A 27,510-nucleotide genomic window follows, 5' to 3' on the forward strand; every position below is an offset into this window, starting at 1 on the left:
TAAACTTGGATGTGCTTTGAAGGAATGCTTCACTGCACTTTATCTGCAGATGCAGTTTGCCTGTGCTCAGTGCATGCAGCTCGCTTTCAAAGCAGATGCATTCTGTAATTTCCCTTGGATCTTGGGAGGCTTTACAGCTTTTCAGGATAATGATGGGCTGAATCTACACGTTCGCATTTATTCTGCAAAATCCACTCGGAGGAATTGCAGTAGTTTATAGCAACAGGTATACCTGCTCTACGTACGCGCCTCAGTGGGGCTGTGGTCTTTAGGCGGACGTTACATTATTCTCTGTATATGTTTCTAAAATTAAGCTGGGCAAAGGACAAAGTAGGCAGCATAAATGTGAAATCTTCAGGGTGATTGCATTAGGAGATCCTGAAAGTTAGGCAGTCCAGTGCTAGGCTGCCTCCAAGTGCAGTGAGGGACCCAGTGATCATTCCAGGTCCGTACAAAATATAGGAGAAGGCAGGCGAGAAGGTACTTTTAGGAAGCGTATCTAAATATACAGTGTAAGAGTGAATGTAAAAAAAAAAAAAAATGTTGTGGGTTGTAGAAGTTATCAAGTGGGATTTGCGGCGCGCTCTCTGCAGGAAACGAAAGCTGCTCCAGTTCAAAGCCACATGCACCAACGTGACATATAAGCCATTAAAATATCATCCTGACGGCTCATTTCTGCTTCATCATACATTCTCTAACTGCTTCCAGAAAGCAAGAAAAGAAGAAATGAAGGATGACCGCCTCGATGGAAGAGCCAAAGAGGTGGTGGGTTCTTACGGTGGGGGGGGAGGGTATTGTTTTTTCCTTCCTTCCTTCCTTCCTTCCTTCCTTCCTTCCTTCCTTCCTTCCTTCCTTCCTTCCTTCCTTCCTTCCTTCCTTCCTTCCTTCCTTCCTTCCTTCCTTCCTTCCTTCCTTCCTTCCTTCCTTCCTTCCTTCCTTTCTTTCTTTCTTTCTTTCTTTCTTTCTTTCTTTCTTTCTTTCTTTCTTTCTTTCTTTCTTTCTTTCTTTCTTTCTTTCTTTCTTTCTTTCTTTCTTTCTTTCTTTCTTTCTTTCTTTCTTCTCCCTCTCCCCCCCGCCTCCGTCCCAAATTTAATATTTGCCTGTTCAGAAATGAGGAGAAACCTTCAACAGGTCGAAGGGGTAAGTGCCTGGGAGGAGGGGGAACCTTGGCAGCCCGGGCACAAGGCTTTCCGCAGCGCCTTCCCCGACACCTTGGGCGATAGCTTCCTGCCCCCGGGGGGTGGAGGAAGGGGGGGCGGGACACGGGCAGGAGGAGGTTCGGTCACCCCGGGAGAGGAGGACAGCAGCCCCGCGGTGCCGAGGGGCAGTGCCTCGGCGCCCTCTCGCCCACGTGGGGCCGTCCCCCGGGGGCGGGCGGAAGGAGAAGCCCCCTGGAGCCGTAGAAGGGGGCATCGGCACCCTCCGGCGGCTGCACGCCCTCCCTCCCGCTCCCCCCCCGGCCCCGAGGGGGCGGCCCGGCCCGGCACACTGCGCAACGACGGGCGGCGGGGGGCCGCGGAGCGGGACGGGGGTGCTCCCGGCCCCAAGCGGGGTCTCGGCAGCCCCGACGGCGGGTGGCTCGGTGGCGAAGGGCAGGCGGCGGGGCCAGCAGGGTTCTGCGGCCACCCAGGAGGGACCGGTGGAGTCCGGGGTGCTGACAATAGCGATCCCCATGGGGAGGCGTCCCGGGGGATGCGCACCCCGCCCAGTGCCTCGCCCACCGCTGTGCCCGGTGCCACGGGGACACGCCGGGGGAGCCGGCGCTCCGGCCCCGCTCTCCCTTCTATATAGGCGGCTGCAGGAGGGACTGAGCCCGGCCGGCCCCCTCCAACCCCCCCTACCTTCCCACCCTTCGCGGGCAGGGCCGGGGGAGCTGCCAAGGAGCTAGGCGCTGCTGCCAGCTTCCCTCAGTGCCCTCGGAGGGGCTGGGACCCTGGCTCCAAGGGCTGCCTGGGGTAGGGGAGAAGCCCCCACATCGCCACCCAGGGTGACCTCTGACCCAAGCCCGGCTTTGCGTGCCAGCCCCATGCACCGGGGGTCTCCTCGCTTCATCAGGCACGGCCCCCAGCACCAGGCAGCGCGGCCGGAGGCGAGCAGTGCTGCTGTCCCCTCTCCGGGAGCCCGATCGTTGGGAAGGGGTCAGGGCTTTCTCCACCCGGTGCCGAGGAATTTAATTTGTGCACCGAGGTCTCCCTCCTGCCCGTCACCCCGAGCAGCACAGGTTGCTTGCCCAGCCGGGCACACGCCACCTGCCTGCCGCCCGCTCCGCCCAAGTCGTGCACCCCGAGGCAGCGCCGCCGAGCCGGGTACCGGGGCTGCCCCGGGGGCTGCGCGCTCCCGGCCCCGCGCAGCCGGGGGGCCGCGCACCTCTGGCCGCTAGTCTGGGGAAGGGGGGCCGGGTCTCGCCTGCACCCGACCAAAGGCTGCTCCACGGGAGCCCCGAGCCCGCCGGTACCAGCTTGGGCCCTGCGGGGGTCCCGCACCCCGCACCAGAGTCCCCGGGCTCGGCCCGGCCGGGAGCCTGCGGAGCAGGACGGGGCCATCCTGCCCGGGCGCTGGGCACCCTCCGCGCCCCTGCTACACCAGAGGCACTCCGCAGATCACAGAGGCTGCAAGGTCGAGGCAGAGTTCTAGCCAATATTTACTCTCAAATTCACAACAATTTTGCCTTCTTTTTTGTCATCTGGTAGCCATTTGAAATATTAAATGCACCTTTTTTTTTTTTTTTTTTTTTTTTTTTTTTTTTGTCCAGTTTCAACAAGTTTTTGGCGAACGCTTAGGAGCTGAGCACTCCTAACTCCTCCAGCCTTCCATCCTAGCCAATAAAGCACAAGTCCTGCAAAACTCTCGCTAGCAGGACACTGTTTGCTGCTCTGGCTTCATAAACTTGTGAGCATGAATGGAAGTCGACTAGTAAAAATAATTCCTAAGGGCTTCCTATAGTTCTTTTTATTTCGGCAGTAATTTTCATCACAGCGGTGAAAATATTGAGGGCATCAAATTATTTGTGATGGAGTATGCCTGTGATACTCTGATGAAGTTTCATAATTAATCTCATCAATTATTTGTGTTAGTATAGATTTTTATTTCCCAGCCCTGGAGTCACAATAATAATAGTAGCAACTGCAATAGTAGTAATAACGTCCTTAGGAAAAAAAAAAAAAAGTATCAGATTCTCGTCTGCTTTTCTGTGGTGCAAAATACCTGAGAATTTCAATGGTATCTGCAAAAATTCGGACTCGGACATTGTATCAACCCCCCGATCTGCATTCGGGGATATTGCTGCCGCTCAAAGAGAGATGCGCCAAGTTTTGCCTGCAGCAGTGTCAGTGCTCTGCCTTGCAGAGTGCAAAGAGCAAGCTGAAAATTATAGGCAGGGAGAAGTGCTAGGGTGGTACTGTACTAATCCTTGCTGAGACAACAACTTGTGCTGGAGGCTCGCAGAGAGTCCAAAATTTAATTTCTAGAAGGAAGGATCTGTAAACAATATAGTCGAGTTGATAAAAACCCGCCTCACAACAGCCTGCCAGAAGGTGAATGTCAGATCAAAGGAGAAATTGAAAATATGTCCTTTCATAATTTTTTTTCCCTTAATCAGCCATGGAAGCTTCATGACTCCGTAAAACATGTGCTGGTTTGCTGAGGAGTCAGCCTTCAGTTTCCTCTCGGAGCAAGCCTGTCTCTCCCCCACCCTCGCTGCTTAACAGTTGGATTCTTTTCTTTTTTTCTTTTCTTTTCTTTTCTTTTCTTTTCTTTTCTTTTCTTTTCTTTTCTTTTCTTTTCTTTTCTTTTCTTTTCTTTTCTTTTCTTTTCTTTTCTTTTCTTTTCTTTTCTTTTCTTTTCTTTTCTTTTCTTTTCTTTTCTTTTCCTTTCTTTTCCTTTCCTTTCTTTTCCTTTCTTTTCCTTTCTTTTCCTTTCCTTTCTTTTCCTTTCCTTTCTTTTCCTTTCTTTTCTTTTCCTTTCTTTTCCTTTCTTTTCCTTTCTTTTCTTTTCTTTTCTTTTCCTTTCTTTTCATTTCTTTTCCTTTCTTTTCCTTTCTTTTCCTTTCTTTTCCTTTCTTTTCCTTTCTTTTCCTTTCTTTTCTTTTCTTTTCTTTTCTTTTCTTTTCTTTTCTTTTCTTTTCTTTTCTTTTCTTTTCTTTTTTCTTTTCTTTTCTTTTCTTTTCTTTTCTTTTCTTTTCTTTTCTTTTCTTTTCTTTTCTTTTCTTTTCTTTTCTTTTCTTTTCTTTTCTTTTCTTTTCTTTTCTTTTCTTTTCTTTTCTTTTCTTTTCTTTTCTTTTCTTTTCTTTTCTTTTCCTTTCGAACCAACGATGCCCGAGCCATATAGCACCGTCCTCTTTTTACATCACACACACAAATGTTTTTGCTCTTAACTTTCCACCCCTCTTCCCAAACAGGAACAAAGTCAGGAAATGAGGCACAAGACTCCCGTTGTAATGAGGAAAAGAAAACGACATTACAGAAACATCCTGGAAAAGTCAAGTAAGTTAAAATATGTCCTTTTTTCAGTTCAAAGGAGACAATATTTTTTTCAGTTTAGTACTTGCATAAACACAAATCAGCGACACAACGCCCCACCAGCAGCTGCCTAATCCTGCTCAATGCCTACTCATTTGGAGGTTCTAGAATTAATATTTGACGACTCTCTCATTGAAACAACAACCCCTGACCCCATGTGATTGCACTGTCACATTATTCTATGACATATTCATCTTGAATTCATTTACGGACGATTTGATTGGAATGAGGTTTGACATGTATTGGATCCTATTAAAGAAGAAGACTTTGATCTTGTTGATGGGGTTTACATGATATGTATCATCTTTACCAGGGATACCAGGCTTCTCCAATGTGGTTTCTAAGTAGTTAGTGACTGACAGCTTCTCTGACAGGAATACCTTAATCTTGAGGTACTGAATGAAATATTCTATTTAAAATAAGCATGTGATTTGCCTGTCGTAGGGTAGCTCTAGGTTACAAAAAGTGAGAGACAAACCTAGGCACCAGCCCCTAGCTTGTCTGGTGGCTGAATTCCCCTTAGTCGGGAACCCTGAAATAAGTCCCCGTGAGCAGAGATGGAGTGAGGAAACAGAAACAAAGGAGGAGGATGATCCCATGCCAGTCGGTGCCCTTCTCTCCGAGGAGATGCTGAGCTTGCTGAGAGGCTCCCCGACCCACCTCCTCCTGGGCAGCAGTGCCTTCTGCCGGGGCTGCCAGAGGCTCGGGCTCCGCTCCTGCGCCCGGCCCCTGTGCCAGCCGCTGCCTCCCGCTCAAAGGCGACTTCGATGTTTACGGAACAGCGCAGGATGACTGCTCGGTCCTCTCTTTCTCTTCCTCTTTTTTTTTTTTTTTTTTTTTTTTTTTTTTTGTGTGTGCTTTCTTTGAGTAGTAACTATTAGGATTTTCGTATTATTCCCTTCTTCTCGTCCGGAAGTTGAAACCTAATGAACTCCCCTGGAAGCTTCTGTATGGAGGTCTCAGGGTATCCCCTCCCAGCCCGGGGCACCGGCTGGAAAGTTGCCGGCAGCTCATCGGGGAGGGGAAGTGTTCGCTGAGGCAGGGCTGGGAGGGCACAGCCAGGGGACTGGAGGTCAGCTTTTGCTCTCGGCCACGCTTCCTGGGGCAGGATCCGGCCCTTGCGCTGAGCACCTCTCAGCGGGTTTTGGCCCCAATTCAAGGAGCACAAACACAAGCAGCTCCCACTTTCCTGGGACTTTTGTACCACTGGAAGCAAGCTCTGTCTCCAGCCAAGGTAGAAATATAGGTAAGCGCCTTGCTGCTTGGGTAGAAGTCTACCAAACACAAGGCAAATCGCTGTGGGTCAGTAAAGCAGCTCGGCGTAGCTGGGGTTGCGCCCAACCCCGGGGCTGTGCGGCTGCTTTTCTGTCCCCTAGGCCACGGCAGGTGCAGGTTGTATGGTAGGGGTGCGGGCAGGATGGATCCGAGGTGTGGGCAGGAGCTACAGGGCTGGGGCCAGTCGGAGCCCTGGGTCCCGCAGGGAAGGGGGAGAAAGCAGGAAAGGTGCCTGAGACTCATCTTACAGGAGGAAATCCGGGCGCTCATCCCTGCCACTTGTCACCTTTCTAAAGCAGACCCCCCAGCACAGGCGGGATTTGGGGCCGGGGGCTGCGATCGGGGTTACAGCTACTAGCAAAATTGTACTGGGCACCGAGCTGCCCATCTACACACGTTGATTTCCCCTGGGTCAGGCAGCAAAGAGAGCACCATGGTTCCTCTGAGTGTACACTAGCACCTGACCTGCCCTGGTGTCTGAGTAGCAGCTTTAGCTCAGGATGTTTTTGCTTTGCTATTTGAGCGTTCTTGCTTTCTGCCTGAAAAAGTTCAGCTCGTCCAGCTCAGGAGTCCCAGGGGAGTCCCGAAGGGGATGCCCTTACCGTAAGCAGGTGGGTTGGAAAAGAAACTTTAAAAAAGAAAATCTTGGCCCTGAACAGGTTGATGTTAACACATTTGAGAATGTACCGAGAGCCTGGCTTATCTGGTCCAATACGGCTCAGATCGCTGCCAACAAGTGGGAGACCTCGGTCACTCCTCGAGTGGCAGCCGGACGAGCTGGAGCTGCCAAAGGGCCGCGTAAACAGGCAGGCAACTTCTCCCAATGTCCTGCGAGCTAAGCTGCCTGCAGCCCGGCTGGCTTCGGCCCCGCTCCCCTCCTCTCGCCGTCTCCCCGCCTCCCCGCCACCAAGTGGCGGCCCCCGCCCGCCCCGCGCCCCTTCCCACGCGTGGAGCCCCCGCCGAGGAGGGCACCCAGCACCTTCATCTGCCGGGGAGGGACCCCCCGAACCGGGGGCTCGCTCCCTGTCCACAAACGGGAGTGGGAGGATGCCCGGAATGAGGGACGAGCCGAGAGCCATTAGTGTCTGGCGAGAAAGCATTGCAATATTTTCAGGGAGCGCAGGGTAAAAGCGGTAATAACATATATATATATAAAACTTATAAACTGTTCCAGATGTTTCCTCCCTTGACTGGGAAGTGTCAGAATCGGTGGATAACAAGTATGTAGAGATGAAGGGTTTTAAGTAGGTAGGAGGAAAGCAGCTTTATTAGGAATGCATACTCTCAGTACACTTGTAAGTAACAGATTCATATTTACTAACGTTTGTCTCTTCCGTGCACTCCTGTTGAGATGGTCATGAATAGGACTGTCAAATCCATTCTGTAGAGCAAGTAGACTTGAAAGTTAAGTTATTGTGAGGATGGTGTGTGGTGTAAAATGCCTGCGTAAACATGTTATGTAAGGATAGAGAGCTAATTGCATCATTTACCACTTTTCATCATCTCCACTCAGAAAGATGTACATGAGGATGTATCTACAGCTAGCTACCTAAATATTAGCTTTGTGTTACAGGAAAAATAGGGTGAAAGCCAACCAGAGACAAAATACCTAACTGCAGCCAGCCACAGTATAAGGAACTGTGATAAAACGTCCCCTGTGCGATTATGTATGTCCTAGGCTTTAATCTTATGATTTCCTATCGTTTGCTCGTAGCTTCTGTTATGAGAGTAGGTGGGCTGAGAATGCCGGGCGTTTTCTTGCTTTGCTACTTGTCATAAAGCCGATCGATCGCCGATACTGTTAAAATTTTCTGGAAACCCAGACTTCTGGGCGGGGAGCTTCACCTGGTGTGTGTGAGAGGGAGCATCCCTTGGGAAGGTACCAGTAAGGTGGTGGACTCAAATGCTGGGAGTTTGTCCGACGGTTAGAGAACTAATTGCTGCTCTATTTTGTGCCACCCAGCGTTTATTGGTGGAGTCACCTCTATGTCAGGACCCAAGCTCTGGGGTAATGCTGTGGGCAGATATTTACAGTTTTGTTTTTCTTTCTCGAAGCGGAAGCCTTCTTTCTTCAGTCTTTTCCCAAGTTTCATTTTTTTTTATTTTTATTTTATTATTATTTTTTTTTAAATGTTCACAACCCCCTTCTTAAAAACTTAAGCAGGAACTTTCTTCTGGGAGGAAGCCCTAAGCTTTTCTAAACCTACAAGGCCTCCCCGTGAAGCCGCCTGAAGCCCCTACCCGCACTTTCATCATTAACAACGCAAATCCCACAGACCACTCTCGCTCCTCCAGGTGAGGAGCATCAGCAGCGAGGTGTTCACGAACGTATCGCGATGGTTTTTCCTCGAGCCAAAGATGGGGATATTACGTGGAAGTCCCCTGCAAGTGCTAGAGAGCGAGCCGAGAAGGGAGAGAGACTCCCTCTTCTGGGTTAAACCCTCCGATTCAGCCTGGGCATGCCGGTTTCTCGCATCGCCCCGGCAGCCAGCCCGCTAATAACCCTACAACCTGCCAGCAGCCGGCGGCGGGAGGTCCCCGAGCCCTTTGTGCAGTCCCGCGCCTGCCCCTCGCCGCCTGCCCTCGACCCCCGCCCGCCTGTTCGCGAGTGCCGTGGCCCTCCGGGGAGAGACCCGACGGGCAGGGCGCCCCCGGCCAACAAAGGCGGAGGCCGGGATACGAATGGGGAGCAGCCGGGGCGCTCCCTCCCGGCCTCCCCCCGGCCGCCGCGGCTTTGTTCCCCCGACGGAGGCAGCCCCGGGGGAACCGGGCCCATGTCCGATGGCGGGGAACGGAGGTAGCCCCCGGTTTCGACCCCAGCCCCGAGCAGGGCTGCGGCCCCGTGCCGTGCCGTGCTGCCGCCAGGGGCGGGGCGGGGCGGGGCAGGGCGGGGCGGGGCGGAGGGCGGGGGGGGGGGGGGGGGGGGAGGCCGGCGGAGACGCATGCGCAGTCCGCTTCCCGCCGCTCAGCCCCCCCATCCCGGGCCGGGCGCTAACTCTTTCGGTCGGCGGCGGGACTGTCATTGGTGACGTCACACAAGCGGCAGCCAATGGGAGGGCGCGGCGATTGTTTGCCCGCCGGGGCTGGCGCGGCGGCCCGGAGGCGGCGTGCGGCCGCCCGCGCCCTGTCCTGTTCCGTTCCGTTCCTCTCCGTCTCGTTCCGTCCCGCAACGCGTGGGGCTGCCCGGCCCCGAGAGGAGGCCGGGCTCCGCGGGGGGACCTCCCCGTCCCGCCACCGCCAAAAGCCGAGCCCCCGCCGCCCCCCCAGCGCAGCCCACCCGCTGGCAAAACCGCCGCCCGTGCGCCCCGCCGGCGGGGGCAGCGGGACGGGGAAACTTTTTTTTTTTTTTTTTTTGAGGGGGGGAGAAAAAAAAGAGTTTTTTTGTTTTGTTTTGTTTTGTTTTTGTTTTTTTTTTTTTTATGTTTTCCCCCCCTTTCTTTCTCTCCTCCCCGCCATCAGGTGACTTTTTAGCGTTAGAAGCTAATGAGCATGGATGCTTTGGGGATCCCAGTGATGGACCCTACTGCATTCTCCCGGCGGAGCACGGCGCTGAGCTTAGTAGACTTGGCGGGGGCTCCTCATCCTCAGCACCACCACCGCCCCCCTCCGAGCATGCCGGCCTTCCCGGCCTTCGCCGGGCACCCCCACGCCACGGCGCCCACGCCGCCGGGGGAGCACGCCGCCGAGTCCCGCCTCGGGCCAGAACACATGGGGCACTGCCACCATCCTCCTCCTCAGCCTCCTCCACAGCATCGCCCCGCGGCCTTTAAGCTCGGCCCTGCCCCTCAGCCCCACCACCAGCTCCACCACCACCACCACCATCATCATCATCCTCATCATCCGGCAGGCCAAGCCCAGGTGGTCTCTAGTCAAACAGGAGCGTTTGGCCCGGCGCAGTCACCAGCAGTACCCTACCCCATCTCTCACACAGCCCAGCGTCTGGCAGCAGGTAGGGACTTTTTCATATGCAGAGACTTGCCGGCCCCACTCATGCCAGGGCTGACCGAGCAGCACCCCGCTGCAAGTTCTCACCACGGACTGTTTGTCTCAACAACAGGTAGCTATCCCGGACACCATGGTCACCACCAGCACCACCACTCAGAAGCTGGGAATCCCTCTCTGTTCACAGGACTCCATGAGCAGCCTCCCCATGCAGCTCCAGGTGGCCATCTAAACGGACAGATAAGACTGGGGTTACCTGGAGAAATGTACACCAGGTCTGAACATTTCACTCAAGTACCAGGCTCCAGGACAGATCCTTTTGCTGCTTCTTCGCTTCATAGCTACGGTGGCATGAATCTGAACGTGAACCTGGCTCCACACCACGGCCCGGGGGCCTTCTTTCGTTACATGAGGCAGCCCATCAAACAAGAACTCATCTGTAAGTGGATTGAGTTGGACCATACTCCCAAAAAATTATGCTCGAAAACTTTCAGCACGATGCACGAGCTGGTGACTCATGTCACCGTGGAGCACGTTGGAGGACCCGAGCAGTCCAATCACATATGTTTCTGGGAAGAGTGTCCAAGAGAAGGGAAGCCTTTCAAGGCCAAATACAAACTTGTAAATCACATCAGAGTCCACACAGGTGAAAAACCTTTCCCCTGCCCTTTCCCAGGCTGTGGCAAAGTGTTTGCCAGATCAGAGAATCTCAAAATACACAAAAGAACTCATACAGGTCAGTATGTAAAACTCTCTTTACTCTCTCTGTGTGTTATTCAGCATACAGTTTTGCTTTATTTTGTTTTAATGTATCCTTTGCGTTGTTATTGAATGCATGCCAAGTACTTGTGGAAAATAAATTCTCAGATTTGTTTGCTTCTTTACCGTTTGGAAGGAGGGAGGAGAAATAAAAAAAAAAAAAAAAAAAGTGGGGTGGGGGGGAGGTGAGCGAGAACAAATCTCAGAATTATTGAATTCTTGTCCATATTTTTGCTGCTTGTGCGGAGAGTGCTGTACCGTGTATGTGGGTAGATCTGTGAAAATACCGAGTGATATAGCTACAATTTCTGTTTCTTCACGCAGGCGAGGATTTTTTTTTTTCAGTTTAAAGTGGTTGGGGAAAAAAATGAAATCATTGTGTAAGCTCACAAATTAAATGTGAACAATAGGAGTTACAACTTGTCTAGTCAGTTTTGACTGATGTCGCTGAGATGTTGCTGCTCTAACATTGTGAGAATAACACAGCTGCGACCTTTTCGTTCAACAGTTTTGTTTTGGTCAGAGGAGGTTTCAAATGTTTGATCTGAATAACACTGACATTTTTAATGAGCATCGCCAGCCGGGGACTCCGTGCATTCGCAGATACGGAGAGTTGCAAGTTCTGATTCTCGGGAGGGAAAAAGAGTAGAAGAAAACCCGGTATTGTTTCGGCCTGTACGTTTTGAAATGTCATTTGCAGATATGTGAAGTGAAATTGGGACATGTGTCAGAAATGTCTGGTAGTCTAGCTAAGAGAAAATAAAATAAATCGCTGGATGATCTCGCAAAACTATGTTTGAACTCTTCCGGGCAGGAAAGCATTTATAATTAATGAAATAATGAAATTACACGTAGAAAGTTTTCACACTTCCAGAAGCAGCTTGTGAAGTTGTATTAATTAGTTTAGCAGACGGTGTTTGTAGTCTGTAGCGCTGGCTTTTTTTTTTTTTTTTTTTTTTTTTTAATCTGAGGAAGAAGATAAATAAGTCCCTTTTGGAAAATGTAATCTGTTCCAGTGTAGGGTTTTCCACCTCCCACCCCTGTACAGCCTTATGCACTGCGAGGGGAACTACATAATCCTATTGTAAGATCTGCTTACAGCCAAACGATTTTTTTCGCCCTCCAGTTCATAAAACTCCCCTTCCCCCATGCTCGGTGCGGTTTGACCTTCGAGGAGTTTCATTTTTATGCTATAACTCGACGTGGTATAATATGCATGACATATATACTAATTTCGTATCGCTATCGTCTAAGCATAGCACAGAGATTTTACAACAAGCATCACTCGTCACCTAATTATTTTTCCATCGCTCTGTGAGTAGCTGATCTGTGCGGAGGGGGGGGCAACAGCGAAGTTGGGTTCCTCTGCTGGCTTCTCGGCTCCCTTTTCGAGAAGAAAGGAGTATCCCCGGGTCACATAATTTGTATCCGAGCCATCTCCTAGGCGGATCAGAACAGGTACAGCCGTTAACCGGGAGAGCTCATCCCTTAATGACAGTGTTTTTCTTAAGTAAACAAACTTTTACTGCTCTTTAACGGCCTCACTGTTTGAAGTCTCTGAAGCAGAAAATGGTGAAATTCTTGGGGAAAGTGACCTACATCGGAGAGGCAGGTTCAGGGCAAACCCGAGATCGGAGCCTTGCGTTTATTAAACATAATTCCGTGCGTCTGTACTTTTCACTTTAACTTTCCCGGTGATTAATTGCTGTATTGTGAAAACTCCTGCAGGGCCTTTATGGTTCCACCGTTTCTATTAAACACCCAGAAGTTGTCAAAAGCGAAATGTTTCTGAAACCCTAATAGAACTCGCTACAAATTATTCATGAAGACAGTCCTAGATTCAACAGGAAAATTATTGCCTCCTCAAATATTCATGACTTCGGATTTCTCCCAGGCCGGGGAGCAGGCGAAAGACTTGCAGACGACGGCCGAGCTCTCCCCGCTCGGGGCTGTCCCCGAAGCCGGCAGCGGGCTGGGGGGCGCGACCGCCCCCCCCCCCCCCCCTTGCGCCTTTCCAGCGGGGCCGGGAACAATGGGGCGAGGCGGGGGCCGCAGCCCTCCCCCTCCAGGCCGCCCCCCGCGCCTCGCCCGCAGCCCCGGGGCCGCCACAGCCGGCCTCCCACCTCCCGGAGAAGTTGGTAAATACCTTAATACACTCCCGGAGCCGGGGGATTATGCCCCAGTTTCGCAGTCGAATTGCACCGACCGCTTTGGCACCAGCTACAAGTGTGGGGTTAAAATGGCGGGGTTGGGCTCCTGCGCTCCTTCCATCGCCCGGGGAACTTTCTGCGTGGCTGCATCGCCGCACCTCGGTGCCCGGGCTTTAACGTGGCCTCTCCCTCGCGGGTAGGGATTTCCACGTAAGAAAAAGCCTCTCTCGCGAAACTTGAAAAAGCCTCTCTCGCGTACTTGCAAACGGCTCGGCTGGCTCCTCTTTAGCGAGGCGTTCCGAGAATGCAGAGCAGGCGGCTGCGAAAACGTTGCCCTCTTCCCCGTCGCTATCTGAGCGCACGGAGGGGCTTTTCAGAGGCTCTCTCACGGGGTTAAGCCAAGTTTCACATTTTTCAACTCAGGAGAAAGGAGAACGCGCCGCAGCCCGCTTTTACCTGAATGCAACTCACTTTGCACAGCCGGAGTGCTTATGAGGATGGCTTTCCCTGGGGTCTCCTAACTTACTGCTTGCTTGTACTACACTAATATCCTTGATTTGTTGTCTCAACTTAGATGCTGAAGGTCAAATTGTTTCCTTACGTGGAGCTGTAATTAGATTATATTTGTGATTGTGCCTATGCATATACACCAGTGTATAGGGACAGTATTTGGTTACAACTCGTATCATTTTCTAAGAGACCTTGTTTTTAACCTCTCCCCCCCTTCTCTCTGATGCCAGGTGTTTACCAATCCTCTGTGCAAATGTTAGCGGTGCACGGTGTGAGAGATCGGCATTGATTATTACAGTGGAAAGGACATACTTTAAAGGCGAAGCCATGAGCTTTTTCCCACCCACCTTGCATAAAATGCATTCATGTGAAATATTTGGAATGCCTTCCTTTATGTGTCCGTGTTCAGAGCCGAGCGAGAGGTGGGCTGCGTCCCTCCAAAATTTAATCGTGACGATCGGGGGTGGGGGAGGGGGGGCAACAAATTAGAACACAAAAACTCGAAGCTTTTATACATGTTCAAAGACCTTTCCACCATATACGCCATGATGGTGAGCACAGTGGCTTTGTTTGCTCTTCACCTTTAAGGTTCGGCTGTATATTTTGTGGTGTCCTCTGCTCCCCGATACTTTTGGGCTTTGGATGGATGAGAAGTTTATTTTCACACTCGGATGCTGCAGGATCTGCGTGCTCCTTGGCAAGCAAGCTGTTGCAGTTTGCTGTTATCAGGGACAATAACGTACTCATCACTGCATCCTGAAGCTGTCTGTGGCACGTTTCCTTGAAAGCCTCCTCTATATCGTGTACCATGCCCTGTCCACGCCATCCGAGGTTAAACTCGCACACGACTCTGGCAACACGATTATATTTCTATTATGCTTAACGTCACCTATCATATTACCTGACAAATTAATCCCGATTGCAATTCCTTCCATGACTGAATAGGTTCAAATGAAAAGAGCATCCTACTCCCCCGACAGAACCGTGCACTGGCCTAGTCATCCTCCAGCCGAATCCCTACAGTTTTGCCCCCTACCATCGCTGTCTTTTAGCAACATTTGGGGCTTTAACGCATGGCATCAGCAAGTCGGGCAGCGGGGAAGACCAGGGGGATGCAGGTCTTCCCCGGGATTGTAATTAGTGTGAGAGAAGAGTGAAGGAGATGCGATCTAGCGAGGTGGTGTATGTATGTTTCCATCTACACCTCCGGGAGTGTGAGAAATGTATTTAACGTAGAAACGTTCCCAGGGATAAGTCACTGACCGCTCCTTCTGCGTGACACTAGAGCCCGCAGGGACGGCGCTCATTGTTTACCTGGACAGAGCACTTGGCCTCTAAGTTTTCCTTATCTCGGGGCTTTGTCTTTTTCACAAAACCCCACGTCGACACGGAGGGCAGGAGAAGGAGTGGCTTGGAGCTGGCCGGGCAGGGAGCTCCCGCGGCGGAGCCAGCGGCGCACCCGGGAGGGCTGGGGGCGGCGGCCGGGGCAGCTCGGCGGGGATGGGCCGGGGGGGAGCAGCCCCGGGGGGGAGCCGTGCCTAGGGCCAGAGAGAGGGAAGGCAGGGTCAGGGGTGCCCCGCAGCCCCCTTACTAACGGCTGTGCTCGCCCGTTGCCTCCTGCAGGGGAGAAGCCGTTCAAATGCGAATTCGAGGGCTGCGACAGACGCTTTGCCAACAGCAGTGACAGGAAGAAGCACTCGCACGTCCACACCAGCGACAAACCCTACAACTGCAAAGTGAGAGGCTGTGACAAGTCCTACACCCACCCCAGCTCCCTGAGAAAACACATGAAAGTGCACTGCAAATCCCCTCCTCCGAGCTCCGGCTACGAGTCCTCCACGCCCTCCTTGGTGTCCCCCTCCTCGGACTCCGGCCGGGAACCCCCCGCCTCGTGTTCCCACGCAGAGCCCTCCGCGCCCGCGCTGCCCGCCGCCAACCTGAGTGAATGGTACGTGTGTCAGGGCGCGGGGCCCCGTGGCCCTCCCGGCCCTCCCGGGCCCTTCGCTGCCCCCCCGCCGTCGCGCCCCGACGGGCAGCCCCGACCCTGCTGCTAGGGCCGGAAGGCGGCGGAGGGCGGTCCCGGCGGGCTGGGAACAGGGAGCGCGGCTGCGGGGCACGGGGAGACCGAGCGGGAGAGGAGGAGAGGAGCCGCGGCGGGAGTTCGTCCCTGGGGAGGCAGAGACCTGAGCCCCGGCTTCCGTGCCCCGGAGGGCTGCTGCCTCCTTCTCCCCTCCGCCCCACAAGCCCCGCCTCTGACCACCTCGCTCCAGTTTGTTTACAAGTCCCCAGAGTTCCTTCCCTTCCCTTCCCTTCCCTTCCCTTCCCTTCCCTTCCCTTCCCTTCCCTTCCCTTCCCTTCCCTTCCCTTCCCTTCCCTTCCCTTCCCTTCCCTTCCCTTCCCTTCCCTTCCCTTCCCTTCCCTTCCCTTCCCTTCCCTTCCCTTCCCTTCCCTTCCCTTCCCTTCCCTTCCCTTCCCTTCCCTTCCCTTCCCTTCCCTTCCCTTCCCTTCCCTTCCCTTCCCTTCCCTTCCCTTCCCTTCCTTCCCTTCCCTTCCCTTCCCTTCCCTTCCCTTCCCTTCCCTTCCCTTCCCTTCCCTTCCCTTCCCTTCCCTCCCCTTCCCCTTCCCCTTCCCCTTCCCCTTCCCCTTCCCCTTCCCCTTCCCCTTCCCCTTCCCCTTCCCCTTCCCCTTCCCCTTCCCCTTCCCCTTCCCCTTCCCCTTCCCCTTCCCCTTCCCCTTCCCCTTCCCCTTCCCCTTCCCCTTCCCCTTCCCCTTCCCCTTCCCTTCCCCTTCCCCTTCCCCTTCCCCTTCCCCTTCCCCTTCCCCTTCCCCTTCCCCTTCCCCTTCCCCTTCCCCTTCCCCTTCCCCTTCCCCCCCCAAAAAACAAAGCAGTTTCACACACATTTGTAACTGTACAGACTTCCTCTTGTCAACAGTATGTCGTGCTGGAGTGTTCTGTTTGCCCACTATTTCCTGTGTGAGTGTGGTTTTTTTAAAGAAATATATATAAATAAGCTATTATTTGTTACCAAGTTGTACAAAATGGATCCATTAAATTTTTTGATTAATTAACTCGCTCGATGGACGTTTCTGTAAAGCATCCCCCCACTTCTCCCTCTTGCAGCATAGAACTATATATATATATACACACACACACATATATATATAATTTACCCGCCGGCAGTAGCTAATCGAGGCAGCCCGGGGGTAGCAATGCCCCCGCAAGCCGGCCCGGTGACGTCACGGCGGGGGGGGGAGGCTAGGGCCGGGCGACCCCCGGCAGAGCGGGGGCCTGGGGCCGCTGCTCCACGGCCCTGCGAAAATAAAGCCAGGGATAGATCCTCGTAGCGAGCAGCACCGCGGCTTTGGCAGGCTTGTCGTGCCCCAGGACCCTACACAAACATGCCGGGGTGGCTCCTCTGGACGAGAGAGAGAAAGAAAGGGAGAAAAAAATCACAAAACCCTCCGGTGGGGTAGCTATAAACTGCCGAATGGTGCTGTTTTAATTAATTTAATGACGTTTAAGAATAGCAGATAAGCAAATAAATAGCCGGGGCTGCTGGAGGAGGTTTCCACGGCTCGCTCCGTGCAGGCAGAAGGCTGCTGGAGCCGCTTCCCCTCTCCCCTTGTGCACCACCTCTGCGCTCAGGTGATGGGCTGCCGTGTGTGCAAGCGCTCGTGCACACAGATATACAGATGTGCGTATTCGCATCCAGAAATGTAAAAGCTGGAGGAAAATAAACAGCCGGTCAGTGGCACAAACACCCCCGCAGAGAGCTCATCCCCCCTGCTGCAGCTTAATTTTCCTCCCGGCGCACTAACTCGGGGTCCCCTGCCTCACGCGCACGAAGTGCTCAACTTTTGGGGGTTTTACGCCCCGTTGATTCCTCTCGAGTGGTAGCATCGGTGTGTCCGTGCCGGGAGGGGCACGCAGCGACTCACCCAGTCGAGAGAAATGCGAGAGGAGCCCAAACTGGGGGGCGATTGCTGCCCTCTGGCCCTGCAGCCCCTGAAACTTGGGCTGTTGAAATGAAAAGGTAGGAGAGGCAGCTGCGGGCAGGGAGGATGTTTCCGTCTTGTCCTGAGATCTGTTTATTTCTTTATTTCACTTTTTGCACAAGTGTTTGGATGTGCGGGCTAATCACCTTTAATTTTTCATTTGCTTGTTACAGATGTCTACCCCGTTGCTCTCAAGGTAATCTAGACAGACACAGCTGAAAGCCTGAATCTTATGCCTTAGACATCAAAGAAAGCTCGCACAAAGAAGTATTTCTTCACAACGGTGAATCTTCATGGTAAGTTAGGATTTCTATGGCAATAGGCAAGTCATACTTAAATAGTGAAAGGCGAAGTCTGGAGCCCGTCCAGTCTTTTCATTAAGGACATAATATTTACGTCTAAGAGGCCCTTTTTCTTGTGTATACAAGTATATATTTTTGTTTGACGTGAACTAAATCATTTTCATTTAATTTCCGGTAAACAAAACCCACGCGAACAGGGCACTTGTTCCAGATCATAATAAAAATGGATAAGAATGTCAGGAAGAAAAGGCCTGCTTGAACCATCGTCTCAGCTCACTTTTGTTTCTGCTTTCTGCCGGGATCAGAGAATGCTTTTGGGATTTGAGGGCGAGTTTCTAAAGGCAAGGAAATGGTTTTTAAGGGGGAAAAGAAAAGGAGAAAGGTCTAATCAAGCTCGGGTTGTTCAAAGGGCCTGATTTTGGGGTTGAAAGTGTGAGTTTTATGGTGCATCAGCATGCTACGTTAGGATCGCTATGGTAATGAGGAGAGCAATAGCAAGCGGCCTTCAAAGGAGGCACACTCCATTTGAGACAGTCTATTAAGATACATTTGCACTGACCTTTGGTTTCATGCTAGCTTAATACACTCAATCTGCCCCTCGCTACGGACATCCTTCCTCCACCCCCGGCCTTTCGGCAGGGATGCGGCCCGCTCGGCTTCGCCCTCACCCCGAGGCAGGCTCTGCAGCCTCCGGCCCAGGCCGAAGGGAGGCTGCGGCCTCCGACCTCACTCGCCGGCAGCCCCCGGCCAAAAAAACCGGCCCCGGAGCCCCCGGCGCCGCACCCCTCGGCCCCGGTCCTCTCGAAGGGAGGTAGGACAGGAAGCGGAGCCCCTCCGGGCCGCCCCCGACCCCCCGAAGACCTCGGGCCTCGGCAGCCGCCCTGGCACCCCCGGAGAGCCGGGCAGCCTCCGCGGGGCGCGAAACTTGACACCGAGCCGGCCGGGGACATGGGCACTGGACCATGGGCCCGGGAAAGTTAGAAGTCCATGTTCCAGTAATTGTCTTGTTGTTTATTTTATCCAAGTACCCCAGTGAATAGGGGAAAAATAAACACGATGAAAAAAATTTCAAACAGTTGAGTCGTCTTTAGTGCCAGCCCTTGTGGTTGAATAAAAAGGATGGTCCAATTTCTATTGAGCTGAGAAATCTTTGAAGTGGGAGTTATTATCTGAGACATTCCTGCTCGTCGTCCTAACAACGCTGATGAAACGTAAAAGGTTCTTTGTCAGCGATTTGTTCTCCTCTCTGTCAAACTCACCCTGCCCCTTAGCTTTAAACCGTTTCTAAAGAGATAAAATCAAACTTTTAAAGATAACTTTAGGGGCCCAGAGGGTGCAGAAAATACTAAACTATCGAATGCTGTGTATAGACATACATCTGGATATATGTGTCCGTGTCTGCGTGAAACTGTCTGTGTACAGATGTCCATAGATGTCTGTATGACCTTACTGCTCAAAAGCTGAAATGATGTCCATTTTTGCATTTTATCCTCTGAACTTTTCTGTCTAATAAATTATTCCTACACATATGCTGCACAGAATGCAGCTCTTGGGGAGGAAGAACTGTTGAGTTTCATTGCCACCAGAATGTGACCAACAAACGTTTTCTTTCCAGTAGAATGAAAGCAACAGCACACACATAAGAGTAAAGGCTTTGATCGTTTTAACAGTCCGAATACCTATTAAGCGTGTATATACTGCAATGTATCGAAGTTGTTAACGCATTCAAAGCGATGGCTTCCATATGCTCCCATGTTTTATTGTCCGTAAGTGTAAAGATAGTCGAACTACACCTCTTTTGTATCTTCATTTTATAAACATCACTGTGTGGACTGAAACCATTCCCTTCTAAGGGCTTATTTAGGAGTTTCTCATCGGAGATCATTAAATGCTCTGTTTGTAAAACGAATTCCTTGACCTTGTAACTCATCAGTGTACTTCTATTTTAGTTGCTACAGAATGATCTGAATCCTGCCATTCTAAGCAACCCCATTAATTTAATGGGACTTTTCCTGAGTAAAGACCGAGTCAAACTGCAGTGGAATGGGTATTATTATTATTATTATTATTGTTATTGTTATTGTTGTTATTATTATTGTTATTATTAATCCCGGATCTTGTCATATTTATGGGAAAATCTACCACATGTGAACTGTACAGAGAAGAAACGTCTCTGAAAATGTAGCTTGCAAAAATATTTGCAATGTTGATATGTTGTATCTCTTTTCAGACTTCTTATATTCCATATTTTCCTTCATCCCATTTGGTAATGAAGGAACGTGCTGTTGTGTGTTTGAACATACTATTTATTTTTAATATTTGATTTTTTTTACAATAAATATTTATAAACCTATCATTTCTATGGTTATTTTTACAAATGTGCAATTTTAAAAATATGTGTTTGTACTGGAGATACCGAGCCATTCCTAAAACACTGTGTAGACGACCTTGTCTTTCTGTTGGTTTCTATAGTAGTTGGAAAAAGAAATTCTCAAACTGGTTTACACGTGGTATACAATCAAGTCCTAACTCGTGGTTTTTGTTGGTCTTTAACCTCTTCTAATGTTAATCGTTTTAGGTTGGCATTTGCATTGAAATAACCAAACCAAACCCAGGCACCTCGTTGGCTTCATTTCCGAGATCCTGGTTTTCAGAGCAGGGTCTTCAAACGAGGTAATCTTTCCATATGGGCCGAAGCGCGGCGTGCGAAAGTGGAGCCCAGTGTGAGCCGAGTTCCTGCCTTGTCCAGCCCTGTCCTTTTGTCGTTGTGTCGCCGGGTCCCCCCGCCGGTGCCCGCCGAACCCTTCACACACGCTTCCCGTCAGAGGTCAGCGGCGCTTGGCGGGAGGTGCCTGCTGGGGCTGCCCCGAAGGGCTCAGCTCCCCCGAGCCCCCGCAGGGGTCATTGTGCCGGCGGGGCGGGCGAGGGCTAAAATTGCTCGTTTGAAGGACATTCCCCCCAAAAGGAGTCCCCGTCGCAGTGACACTTTCTGTGAAGGTGCTGAGATTTTTATTTTTTTTTCGGAGAGGAAATCCTTTCATCGCTTGAAGTACCCAAAGGTAATCCCGCTTCGACTTGCGTGTTCCACTGACCGAGTTTAATATGTTGCAGGGTTTCGCAGCTCCTGAACTTGCTCATATTTTCTTCGCGTGACTTTTTAAGGCTCGGCGTTGCCGTTTGGACGGCTATAGCCCTGGGCACACAGCAGCCCTCGCGGGACGCATGCGCACTGCCGCTTCGCCTTTTTTTTTTTTCCGCTTTTTTTTTTTTTTTTTTTTGAGGAAAACTTGGAAGAAGTTGCCTAACACCCAGAGATGACAACAAGTTGGCTTTGGCTGGCAGCAATATTGTCAATAAAGAATGCATTCGACTCCAGAAAGAAAGAGGGAGAGAAAGAGAGCAAGAAAAGAATTCAAGAAAGAAAAGAATTCAAGAAAAATAAAAAATGGAAGGAAAACATTTTTGCTGATGTGTAAAAGACAAAAACTGGCACATAAAGGAAAGGAGGGCTAACAGTGCATGCTAATTAAAGAATACAATTCTATAGTCTATAATGACTGAGTGAAGACATGTACTTATTACACTTGACTGTCAACAAGGAAAGGAATGTCCCCTCAGACAACATGGTGAGAGACGCGTGGGCATTATTAGTGTCCCTTTCATAGACGTTGCCTTTTCTTTCTCAATGCTGACAAACCATTTTGGAGGGAACCATCCCCTGTTGTTTCCTATCATCGATCCCCATGCAAGCCCCTGCATTGTGCAAGTGCATTAATTAAAGACCATTCATTTAACATAAGAACATTTTATGTTCAGGAAATTAAGATTAGAAATATGAATCAGTAACCAAAGCCCATTTCCAATGTGTTATTGAGAGAAGCAGAGGGACGATAGGTGCAGTGAGCTGCTCCACGGATTTCACCTCGCCAGCCCCGAGTAGGGCTGAGCTCTTTGGGACAGAATCCCTGAAATGGATTACAACTGGAAAAAGCTTCTTGTCAACTGTCTCAGTGTGCATCGGCCTGCTGAGCCCTCCGTGCCTGCTCAGAGGGGCTAGCATGGCCTGGTCTGGGCTCCCACTGCAGTCAACAGAGGCTGAGCCCCCTCCCCAGGAACAATGCCTGAAATGGGCCGGGGTTGTTGTGTGTGGGCCCTTACACATTTGTACTCACACAAAAACTCATACACATGCTCCCCACACTCCCACCTACTCCCACTCATGCACACACTCACTCCCACACTCACATTCACACACACATGCTGTCACACACACACTCACACACACTCATGCACTCACTCACACTTACACTCACACACACATTTGCTATGTCAACAGCAGTTTTCCAGTTGTCTGTGCACATGCACGTACAGGTTCAGACACCCATACAGGCACTCTTCCCACCCCATCCCTTCTGTATCTCGATTTTTCCAGCCCGAGGGAAGAGCCAGCTGCCAAGCCAGTCGTGACATGAATGCGACTTGTCATGAGAAGGTGGAAGGGGAGCACGGAGAAGCAGAGCTTAATGTGGAGTGGGGGCAGGAGAAAAGTCGGATTCCCAGTATCACCCACATGACTCACTAAGCGGCTCCAGCTCCGCTAAAACCTCTGGGCCATATGGTAGTTTATTTACACCTTTTGTCCTTTCGTGTGTTGCATGGTGCAAGAATATTCCTGGGATATAAATGAAAGTAAGCTAGGGTAAACAAACAAGGGGAGCGCCTACTTAAGGGATATGTACCATTTCTGAGATCCCAACAGAGCACGTCGTTCCCATGGTTATAATGGGACCCGGGGACGGGATTCCACGGCACCGGGCACCAGCTCCGCCGCTGGAAATCCGCACACCAGGCTCGATTTCTTCCTCAACTGTGGCAGTAGCCCACTGGCTGGTCTGGAGCATGCCTGGCTACGACGAACATTTTTTTTTTTTTCTTAGAATAAACAGGACACCCCATTGAATCGGCTGATTTTTATTTTTATTTTTTTCCCCATCCAGCCTATGTCACCCAGAGGATCGGTTCCTTACTGCTGCGAAACCTGTCTCCGGGTCGCTGTGCTGGTGATGCGCAGACTGGGGAAGCCACCTTGGGGTGCCGGGGGAGGGAGTGGCCGCGGGTCAAGCTGGGGGGGGCTGCTCCACTGCCTGGCCGGGGAGGCCCCACCGGCACTGCTCTGCTCCCTGCCTTTCTGCTGCCCCTGGGATACCTGCCTGAGCCCTCCCTGAAAGCCAAACAAAAGCTCAGATCTCCCCCCTTCCTCCACAACCTGCTGTTTTGGGAAGACATATATATATATATATATATATATATATATGTATGTATGTATTATATATGTATTATTCTCCAACTTTTGACTAGTCACTGCTGGCTTAAATTATCTTCTGCCCTGGGGGGGCAATAGTGAAGCAATGGGAGCTCCTTGCTCCACCGCCTCCTCCCGCGAGTGGCTGGGAAACTGGGTGCATCTGAACTTGGGCACAACTGGGCTGTTTTGTTGCAGTCTTAGTCCTCCAGGGGTCGGGGGTGGCGGAGCTGGAAGTCCTGGAGAGGGAATTCAACGGGCGGTTTCAAGGGGGAGGTTTTGTTCTCTCTACCTGAGGACAGATTAATCCCCACATATACTTGGTAAAAATGAAGATCTTGCTGGGAGGAAGGGAAAAAAATATCGGTAGAAAAAGACTGAAGGAGTCACTGGATTGTTATTGTCTGGAAAACAGGCCACCTTTTAAAACCTGTTGTAGAAATAGAGACTCCTTTAAGTGTGAAATATCATTTCATTGTAAATAGTCAAAAAAGAGTCGGTAATCCAACTTCCGGAAATTGTTCTGAATTATTTCAGCAGACTCTTTTAAAAGGGGATTAGCATGGCTTTAGGGGCAAAATCCTTCTGTTTTATTCAATCTCTGATTTTATGTTATAATTACTAGATGTAAAGACTCGGGAATTAGTATGCAGGCGTCGTACAGACATTATGCAGGTGCTATTCTAATCATTCAGCTTTTTAATTAAGGAACGAGGTAAGAAAACAGAATCATAAAAACACTTTTGTGAGAGCTGAGAAAATCGTGAGCGACTGCATGAATAAAGCCTTTATAACTTATCCTGACAGGTCAGACACCAATTGCCTGACTTACGACCTTTTCTTGCTGAAACAATGGTTAACAGCTTTCTCACCTTGTTTCCATTATAGCCTTTATTTTCGTAGAGAATTTATGGAAATGGCCCCGAAATGCTTACACTAAAGAGGGATGCAAAAAGGTATTGCAATTTTAATTGGTGCGTGTCACGTTTAAAGATACTTTTGGGTTGCTCGGAAATGGAGGATCTCGGTCCGGCAGGAGAATTTGAATAGATCAAGGCGGTTGGAAGCACAAAATTCTCCTCCAGGAGAGGAAACAAACAAACAAAAAAAGCCACCCAAAGTTGCCGGAATGCCCGGGCAGCCGGAGCGGCTGGGACGGCGCCTGGTCCCCCTTTGTTCAGTGTATCAGAAGGCATCGTGCTCCTTGATCCCGCAAATGCAAACTTAAAGCCTTTGTGGGCTTTGTAATTATTATTTAATTTCTTTCCCTTGCCTTCCTCCCCTCCCCTCCACTCCCCCCTCCACACGCCTGGCACTACTGCATCACGTGTATTAACATATGAATGAAACAAGCAGAGCCAATGCACTTAAGGTAATACCTATGCTCCGTTCTCGCCTGATTATCTTTTTATAGAAAGTTACATTAACTAATGACATTTACATAAATATGAATAATCAGTAAGGTAAGTAATTCTGCTCTGACGGGGGAAGGCGGAGTAGGAAAGTGCCTGAGACCTCAGCCCAATTTTCGGCTCTGCAGACCTGGGTGCTGCTTCGCCAAGGAACCGCAAAAATGTGTGAGGGGAGGAGGGGAATTGTCACATTTATATTGTTTTCTTTTTTCTAATGTGAAACTTTTATCTTGTGCCCCTCTTTTATCTCCCCTCCAGACCTCCTGTTCTGAGCAGAGTTCAGTGGCTGTAAATGATAGGTTCCCAAAAGCATCAGTCCGTGCTCCTCTAGTACTTGGCCGAGAACAATGCAAGTATTAGGATATCAGCAGCACTCGAAATGATCACGCGTTAAATTATTTTGCTTTCACGGATGAGGGGGCTTTTTTCCAATGTAAATCAAGCGCTTTAGTTATTAAGTCTGAACACTAATCTCCAACAACCTTTACATAATGTGGCAGAATGTGCCACACCACTTCGCACCTGCACTCTGAATAGAGCCGCCTTTTCAATGTAAGACACGCTTGTTGCCCCTGGGCTCCAAAGGAGTTGTGTGAATAAGTCAAGCTTTTTGAATACCCCTACTCGCTTTCTCTTCCTCCTTTGATCGCAGAAAATGTCTTCTAATTTGTCCTTTTTCATTGTAACAACGTTTTCAAGTCTCTTTATTTTCCAAACCACATATTTATAAAGAACATAAATCGCCCCAGAAAACAAAAGTTCTCTCCTCGCCAACTGGCCGAGTAGCCTATGATCGCTTTGTTATTCACAAGGGGAAGAAGGGGAAAACAAGGTTCTTGCAAAGACTGTTGCTTCTCGAGTATGTCCTAAACAACCGTTTAACTTTGAGACGGAACGCGGGGGGAGAACCATGCTTGTTCCCTTCAGGAATAAGAGCAGATCCATTTGACTTGAGGATCCTCTCGCTGCTCTCTCCAGGCTGGTGGCCAACTGCGGTTCAACCTTTCAGGCACCAGCGATAAATGGCGTGGAGGAGGGCAGGAGGGACCACTCCCTCTCCTTGCCCACCGCAACCTCCTCCTGCTTTCTGAGCTCACCAGGCAGAGCAGGGCGAAGCCAGCTGTAGCGAGGGGGTTGCGCGCATTAATCCGTAGCTGAGCCGCCTACTTTAACGACCTCCGAGGATAATGAACTCTAATTTAGAAATCCACGCAGGACGTCAAAGCCAATAGGGAGCGGACCCGCATCATTCCTGCGAAAAACTCGCCGGCCTCCCCCAGTCCCCAGAGCATCCCGACCCAGATGTGTCGCCGGGAGCCGAGCGATGCTGCCCCGACGTGGAGTGCGCCGTGCCCGGTGCCTGCTTCTCGGTGCTCGGTGCCTGGTGCCTGGTACGCGGTGACCGGTGCCCGCCGCCCCCAGCCTGCCCGCCCCGCAGCCGCTCTGGGGATGGCTCCCAGCAGGGCTTTCACCTCCTGCCGCCTCCCCGGCCCCGTCTCAGACATCTGCGAAGCCCTCTGCCCGAGTGTCTGCTAAGGAGCAGTAGGTTAATGGCATCTCAGGGAAGCTGGTCGCTCTGCAGGCTGAGCCCAACCTAGGAGTTCCTCACTCCTTCTCCCAGACGGGTTTCCGGACGACTCTTGAATGAACATCCCTATTCATTAGCACGTTAATCAAGGCTGTAATCCAGGCGAAGAGGTGCCCGTGCATTTCTGCCGCAGCTAAAACCGCCTCTGGAGCGTGCACCTATGCGCAGCACTGCGCAGCGCCCGCTCCCTCCTCCGACGGGCTGCCTCAACCGAGAGGCTATTTTCTTACATTACCGTAGGCTCCGGGTAAGAAAACTAACAAACCCTTCTAATACAGTTTAAAACACTTTGATGTCTTGCCAAGAAGCACACTTCCTTCAAGAGACAAGTCAACATTTGTTTTTCACATTAAATGGCGTTTAGTTGCCACTGAAAAAATGATGCTGAAGGACCACTTTTTAATTCGATGTATAACAACCGCGGGGGTCTAAGAGAAAATAACGGCGAAGGCTATAGACACAAATAACTAAATTACCAAAACGTTAGTATATCTCCTAGGTTCATTAATATGTAACAGGCTCCCCAGTTAATCTCCAAAAGCCAGTGTTCCCCCTCTAAAATAGCACTCTGGGACGAATTGTACAGGAGATCAATCACTGCTAATGCAGTAAGGTTTACTGCAAGGGGGGGAAAGCTATTTACACCTTCAAATAGAAGCTTTTGAGATTTAAGAGTAAGGGTCATACATCACCAAGAATAAATGATTATGAATTGGTAAACGCGCCCTCCAGCCATTAGCTATGCGACGCGATTTATCATTTCTGGGTGTTTTTCTTTTTAAAATAATCTGGCTGTTTGAAAAGAAAAGCATGACGGAGAAAAAAAAAAAAAAACACTGCGGGAAAGTTTGTTTTTACATATACTATAAGTCATCAAAACATGGCTATTCAGAAATAAACGGGGTCACTTATGAACTGCTTAACGAGAGACAATAAAGCCTTTCCATTGTACACTTTTATGACTAAGGGATCAGTGGGTTTCTCTGAGCAGAGCCTCTGGCCTCTTCTGCCTTTCCTCCCCCCTCCTTTTCATTGGAGGTTACAAAGCCGCGAGTGTTGGAATAAATTTATGCCCCAAAAATGAAGTGCCAGGGTCTTGCCGTCGCCTGACATAAATTGAACTTAAACTCCTGGACGTTTTTGCCAGTTTTCAACAACTACCAGTTATTAGCCAAGATGCTCACAAAAACCGTGTAAGGACTGGACGGGGAGGACCTGCCCTGGCATCAGATCCTGGATGATAGGACAGGACACCTTTTGTTTCTTGTCTCCTTCGTGGAAAAAGGATGAGGGCTCGTTTGGGTGGAAAACCTTTCAGCTCAGGTCCGTGAAAGCCGGCTCAGCCCTCTACCGCTCCATGGAGATCTTTTTTGCTTGTGTGTGTCGTCGGCTCTTTCTTTTTTCTTTCTTTCTTTTTTTTTTTTTTTTTTTTAAATTAAATTGGTTCGCAATGCCAAGTAAACCTTTTTCCACTTAGACTGTGCTCAGGGCGGTGGGAATGTTGCTCATCAAATTAAATAATCTATAATAAAACGCATAATTCAGAGCTGGGAAAGAATGACAGCGTGCTCTCCGAGGGCGGGGGCGGATGGCTGGCGGCCCCGGTCCCTGGCTGCCGGAGGTCGGGGACCGATCTCCAACACTGGGCACCGTGCCTGAAATGCCTGCACCGCGCCGCTGGCACCTTCGTCGGGGACAACCGACGGGGCAGGGGTGGGGGAGTGGCATAAAAAAGTTTTTTTGGGGGGAATCACCTT

At 50.6% G+C, this 27,510-nt stretch overlaps 1 protein-coding gene across 3 annotated transcripts; it reads left to right on the forward strand.

The window, feature by feature from the left end:
• Positions 1 to 715: 715 nt before the first annotated feature.
• Positions 716 to 17,552, forward strand: ZIC4 (Zic family member 4). Of its 3 annotated transcripts, XM_032193705.1 has the most exons (5): positions 716 to 765; positions 4,397 to 4,481; positions 9,850 to 10,470; positions 14,777 to 15,101; positions 17,323 to 17,552. In XM_032193705.1, coding segments are annotated over exons 1-5 (1,071 nt in total). In that variant the 5' UTR covers positions 716 to 726; the 3' UTR covers positions 17,324 to 17,552. The 3 variants fall into 3 exon arrangements, with proteins under 3 accessions (XP_032049596.1, XP_032049595.1, XP_032049593.1); XM_032193704.1 differs by lacking the exons at positions 716 to 765; positions 4,397 to 4,481 and adding an exon at positions 9,276 to 9,741; XM_032193702.1 differs by lacking the exons at positions 716 to 765; positions 4,397 to 4,481 and having other exon boundaries at positions 9,276 to 10,470.
• Positions 17,553 to 27,510: the final 9,958 nt, after the last annotated feature.

This window comes from Aythya fuligula, chromosome 9, assembly GCF_009819795.1.
Source record: "Aythya fuligula isolate bAytFul2 chromosome 9, bAytFul2.pri, whole genome shotgun sequence".
Lineage (NCBI taxonomy): Eukaryota > Metazoa > Chordata > Aves > Anseriformes > Anatidae > Aythya > Aythya fuligula.

Excerpts from the sequence above, each read along its gene's own strand:
- ZIC4 (XM_032193702.1), top strand. The coding sequence starts at position 9,276 with ATGAGCATGGATGCTTTGGGGATCCCAGTGATGGACCCTACTGCATTC. Across the intron at positions 10,471-14,776 it reads ACACAAAAGAACTCATACAG|GGGAGAAGCCGTTCAAATGC; the intron begins GTCAGTATGTAA and ends TGCCTCCTGCAG.